This window comes from Gekko japonicus, unplaced genomic scaffold (assembly GCF_001447785.1).
Source record: "Gekko japonicus isolate JY-2015 unplaced genomic scaffold, Gekko_japonicus_V1.1 scaffold2937, whole genome shotgun sequence".
NCBI lineage: Eukaryota > Metazoa > Chordata > Lepidosauria > Squamata > Gekkonidae > Gekko > Gekko japonicus.
In genome coordinates, this window is record NW_015176065.1 from 1 (window position 1) to 5,826 (window position 5,826).

General features: G+C 47.1%; 1 protein-coding gene across 1 annotated transcript in view; it reads right to left on the minus strand.

Annotated features, from left to right (window-relative positions):
• Nucleotides 1-1,203: 1,203 nt before the first annotated feature.
• The window catches only part of LOC107123461 (ubiquitin-associated protein 2-like), a gene marked incomplete at its 3' end in the record, with an annotated part of 102,659 nt that continues 98,036 nt past the window's right edge, over nt 1,204-5,826 (minus strand). Inside the window, exons 15-16 of the mRNA XM_015426711.1 lie at nt 3,827-4,037; nt 1,204-1,243 (exon numbers count right to left, since the gene is read on the minus strand). Of these exons, the coding sequence (XP_015282197.1) occupies nt 1,204-1,243; nt 3,827-4,037 (251 nt within the window). The remainder of the gene's footprint in view (nt 1,244-3,826; nt 4,038-5,826) is intronic.

Sequence of the window (5,826 nt, forward strand, 5' to 3'; positions counted from 1 at the left end):
ACTCCAGCTTTTCCTGATCTCCACACAGATCCTTAATATGCATACCCGCCCAGAATATAAAGGAAAACTCTCAGCTACTCTCCAGTGAGGGGCTAAGCGGAGGTGAAAACGACGGGCAAACACTTAGGGGAGTGTGGAGAAACAAAGGTTTAGGGATAATCAGTTAAAGGATTACATGTAAAAGATACCAGGACTAGACAATAGCTCCTGTGGATGTTTCTGAGAATAAATGGCTCCCGGATGCAAGTCATGGGTGGCTCATCAAATCAAGTTAAGAGAGGGATGTGAATTCACAGAGATATGCATGAGATGCTGTTCCAGAGTTATACAAAAAGCCGGCCAGGAGAGGGCGCACACTTCCAACTTCAATGAAATTGACGAGCAGTAGGTTTAGAACAGATAAAAGGAAGTATTTCTTCACCCAAAGAGTAATTAACATGTGGAATTAACTGCCACAGGAAGTGGTGGCAGCTACAAGCAAAGACAGCTTCAAGACAGGATTGGATAAATATATGGAGCAGAGGTCCATCAGTAGCTATTGCCACAAGGTATAGATGGAACACTATGTCTGGGGCAGTTATGCTCTGTATTCTTGGTGCTTGGGGGCCACCGTGGGAGGGCTTCTGGAGTTCTGGCCCTGCTGGTGGACCTCCTAATGACAGCTGAGTTTTGGTCACTGTGTGACATAGAGTGTTGGACTAGATGGGCCACTGGCCTGATCCAGCGTGATGTATGTTATGTTCTTATGCTGCATTTTGGGTATTTTTGAAAAGCACCACATTCTGCCCACTATGGGTACCTTTCTTGAAGGTTATCGTACTTTGGGCACATTATGTGACGATAAACGTCACGGGGAAAGACAATAATGCTAGGAAAAGCTGAAGGCAGCAGGAGAAGAGGGAGACCTAACCTGAGATGGATCAACTCAATCGAGGAAGCCAGGAGGGCCCTCCGTTTGCAAGACCAGAGCAAGGCTGTTCACGATAGGACATTTTTGGAGGTCAAGCATTCATAGGGTCGCCATACGTTCGAAGCGACTTGACTCAACACACGCACACAGACTACATAACGTTAATACATCCTCCACAGGTAAGAACTGGTTCCATCAAGAAGACAAAAAGGCAGACTGGAGGAATGCAGGGCAAAGGAAAGGGAAACAGAATCCTCAACCCAACAGATATAGCAAAGGATTGATGCACTTACTGTCAAGGGCTGGCTGCGTCCGAACACTGCCATGTCCATTCTGGAAGTCCAAGGGAAAGAAGAAATTAATGACTCGGTTGCCCAAAGGAGAGGCATTCAACATTCAAATCATGCGATTCATGTGTCTTATCAAGCCTCGATGTAAGAAGCTTTACTTCAAATACAACCCCAGCTAATCCAGGGAAATCAATTTAGTGTGTGACATTTCTTGCGCGGGGTCCGTGGGGGAAAAAAAATCAGCACGGACATTTTGGCTCTGCTCCGCGTTATTGTTCACATCTATTTTTAATGGATACATCCCCATTTCAAATCCATCGATATAGCTGCGTCTGTAACTACGATGCCCTGGACCATGCTAGCCCAATCTCGGAAGCTAAGCAGGTCCCCTGTGGTCAGTACTGGGTTGGGAGACCACCAAGGAAGTCCAGGGTTCCTAAAGACATCCGGTTGTCCTCGACCAGGGCCGGGGCCTTTTTGGTCCTGGCCCCGACCCGGTGGAACCCTCTGCCAAATTCCATCATCGGGGCCCTGCAGGATCTGATGGAATTCCGCAGGGCCTGCAAGGCGGAGATGTTCCACCAGGCTTTTGGTTGAGGACCAAGACGGTTCCCATCTCGGCTGGCACCCTTTTCCTGTTCTCTGTCGTTTACATCTGTTTTTGCCCTCTACCCCACCTGTCCATGAAGTAGCCGGCAGTGGGAGTTGGGATGGGGACTGGTTATTCGCCAACTGCTTGTCTCTAACGTTCCGCTAATGTGTTGACTGATTTTATCTTGTTTATCCGTGGTTGTACATCGCCCAGAGCCCTGAAGAATCAGGGGCTGGTCGATTCATAAGCATCACCATCATACACAGAGGCAAGCCATGGCAAACCACCATCACCGGATCTCGGAAGCTAAGCAGGGTCGGCCCTGGTCTGTACTTGGATGGGAGACGGCCGGACAAGGGCAGGGTTGCCATGCAGAGGGGCAGGCAAGGACAAACCACTGCTCCCCTCTTGCCTTGAAAGCCCCCTAGGGTGCCAAAAGTCAGCTATGACTTGACAGCAGAAGAAGGAGAAGAAGAAGAAGAGGAAGAGAGATTGGATTCATACCCTGCCCTTCATTCGGAGTCTCAGAGCAGCTTACAATCTTCCTTTCCCTCCCCCTCCCCACAACAGACACCCTGTGAGGTGGGTGGGGCTGAGAGAGCTCTGACAGAAACTGTTCTTTTTCAAGAACACCTCTGAGAGAACTATGGCTTGCCCAAGGTCATCCAGCAGCTGCAATTGGAGGAGTGGGGAATCAAACCTGGTTCTCCCAGGTAAGAGTCCGCGCACTTAACCACTACACCAAACTGGCTCTCGTAAGTCAGCTATGACTTGATGGCGCTTTCCACTCCCGGAGAAATAAGCAGGATCACTGCTAGGTTTGATCCTTGGTAAAATGGTGTGCGTGACATAAGAAGACATACACCTAATTGCTTAGCAGCAGCAGCAGCAGCAGAATTCAGACCATTTTGCCAAAGAATTTAAGTGCATGCGGCTCCGGTATTAACCAGAAGAAGGCACAAAGAAAGCACTGCAATGCCAACGGGTGTGCATCACCTGTCTCTTCAGCCCCAAACTCATCAGACAGCCTCACCTCACCCCCAAATCTGCAACTGGGAGATAACAATGACCTGTCTTACAGCGTGGCTCAAAGGATTACCGAGCACACGTGCAAAGCTCTTTGAATTCTCAGTGTCAAATTAACATTAGCTACGCAGTATTTCGAGTTAAATCATTTTGAAAAGGCAAAGTTCACACAAAACCAGCCAGCAGTGCTCAGAGATAGCAACAGAAAGCCTTTGACGAATGTCAGAATGTCTAAATGAAGGCTGTCTGGTAAGAAAAAAATTATACAGATGTGCGCTAGATGCTCACAGAATAATACAATAACAAGAGAGACTAGGTTAAAGCCACAACATCATTTAGTGTCAAGTAATGAAAAACACACTTATTCCCTCATAGAAAAAAAATACAAAGGTCAATAAAATTACACATAGCAGTCTGCTCCAAACTCGGTAAATATCATTCTAACGACCTTGTATTCACAAAAGCAGTCTGCTCCAAGTTCAATCAACACTTATTCTGGATAGTAAAGTGTTTCAGACCTCTGGTCTTTCCTCAGGAAAAAAATACTATATATACAGCAGTGATGGCGAACGTTTTAGAGACCGAGTGCCCAAACTGCGACCCAAAACCCACTTATTTATCGCAAAGTGCCAACACGGCAATTTAACCTGAATGCTGAGGTTGTACTTTAGATATAACAACTCATACATTAACTTAAGATGATCCAAACAAAGGAAGGAAACAATCCGAAATGCTTTCATTTGCTTGACATTATTTGGCAGAGAATTCGACACTTTAATGATGGTCTGGGCCTGGCTGGGGCGACGGCACGCGTGCCCACAGAGAGGGCTCTGAGTGCCACCTCTGGCACCCACGCCATAGGTTCGCCACCACTGCTATACAGGAATCTCACATTCAATATTACCTTCAAGTTGACACACCCATAGATTTACTTTTCTGTTAACTCCTCCCCAGCACCTGACCACACCGATTTTTTTGTACTTTCAATTCTGCGGGAAAGCTACTCACCGTGACGGCAGCTGGGGCCGGTTCCGGCGGAGGCATGGAACTTTGGTACGTTATCCTGCTATGCACAGAGGCCTGGTCATAGGACGAAGTGGTGGTTACGGGGCTAGCGCTCTGGGAAGAGCAGCTCGGGCCGGCAGAGGTGACGGCAGGGGTGCTATAGGTGGACTCCTGCGCTGTAGTGGACATTGGCAAAGAGGCATTCAAAGGATCACTGGAAAAAGTAAAAGTCATCGATCATCACCGTCAACGTCGACTCAGGTTCCGCCACAACATCAACCAGCCCCTGTCAAAAGCTACTTCTGAACGGGATGCGTAAGGGTTTGCGCAACTTGAAAAGGGTTTAGAACTGCGCTTGACTCCCAGCTCACGGGATACAACCGAGAGCTCATGGCAGCCCCCCCTCCGAAATGCTTTGGCCTCACAGCCCTCTCCATAACTTCCTGGCCTTCAGCAGTCATGAAGAAGAGAAGAAGAGATTGGATTTATACCCTGCCCTTCACTACCCAAAGGAGTCTCAGAGCGGCTTACAGATTCCTTTCCCTTCCCCTCCCCACAACAGACACCCTGTGAGCAGTGTTCCCTCTAAGCTGAGTTAGTGTGAGCTAGCTCACAGTTTTTTAGCCTCCAGCTCACACATTTTTGTCTTAGCTCAGGAAGAATGGCACCAGAGCAAACTAATTTATGCAGTAGCCAAATCGTTCGCTCACAACTTTAATGCCAGTAACTCACAAACTACAATTTATGCTCACAAGACCCCACAGCTTAGAGGGAACACTGCCTGTGAGGTAGGTGGGGCTGAGAGAGCTCTTGACAGAAACGGCTCTTTTTCAAGGACAGCTCTTATCAGAACTATGGCTTGCCCAAGGTCATCCAACAGGTGCAAGTGGAGGAGGAATCAAACCCAGTCGCCCAAAGTAGAATCCGCACTCCTGACCACTCCACCAAACTGGCTTTCACAGTAAACTGGCAAAAATAGGGACCACGGTGGAACAGATCCAAAACAAAGAAAATACCGTGTACAAAAATACAAAACTAGAAAAGTAAATGATTTTGATAGAATACAAAGAATTTATATAATGTTTTAAATATAATCAAATATATACACACGTGAAAAATAAACTCATAAATCCTAATCCCATGGGGAAAGTGCACATGTTGTTATAAGGATGGAGATTGGTTCCAGAAAATAATTTATACAAGGAATTGTTAAAGTGATTCTTGAGAAAGAAAGCTGGAAATGGCTTGTACATCCAGGGAGCCGCTGGACCGCTTCTCCTCTAGTGACAGGATTGTTGGATCACTTCTCTTACAAGCAGCAAGCTCTGGAAGAAGTATATTTTGGACTATTCCTTTGCAGTAGCAGGACATACAGAAAAGAGAATCCTTGCACTGTTTATTCCGTTATATTGTTTCTCATTCATGCATGAACCTGTGAGTTTATTTTTCATACGTGTGTATATTTGATTATATTTAAAATATTATATAAACTAGGAGCAAGGCCCGTTATGGGGAGAAATACAACGAGCTCTAGAAGGAAGCTCCAGGTGAATGTCCTGGCTGTGGCTGGTGGGGCGGCAGAGAGAAGGGAAAAATAGAGGGAAGCGAGCCATGTTTTTTAACTTCTGCTTAGCTATTAGGCAGGGCTTTCTCAAGTCATTTTGCTGCCCCAAATGGGTAGTATGGGAGGACAGCCTCATGGTAACAGGTATGGTTCCCTCCACCCCTGACTTATGTTGATTTGGGGCTCTGCAGTGGCAGCTAAGGTAGAAAAGCACCTCCTCCTCTGCCATGTCTTCTGGGTTCCAAGGGTCTGAAAAGTGGTTCCATAGCCAGTTACACAGTTGCCAACTCTGGGTTGGGAAATACCTGTAGATTTGAGGGGTAGAGCCTGGGGAGGGCAGGGTTTGGGATGCGGAGGGACCTCAGCAGGGTATAATGCCATAGAGTCCGTTGCCCAAAGCAGCCATTCTCTCCAGGAGAACTGCTCTGGGAGCTCTTCA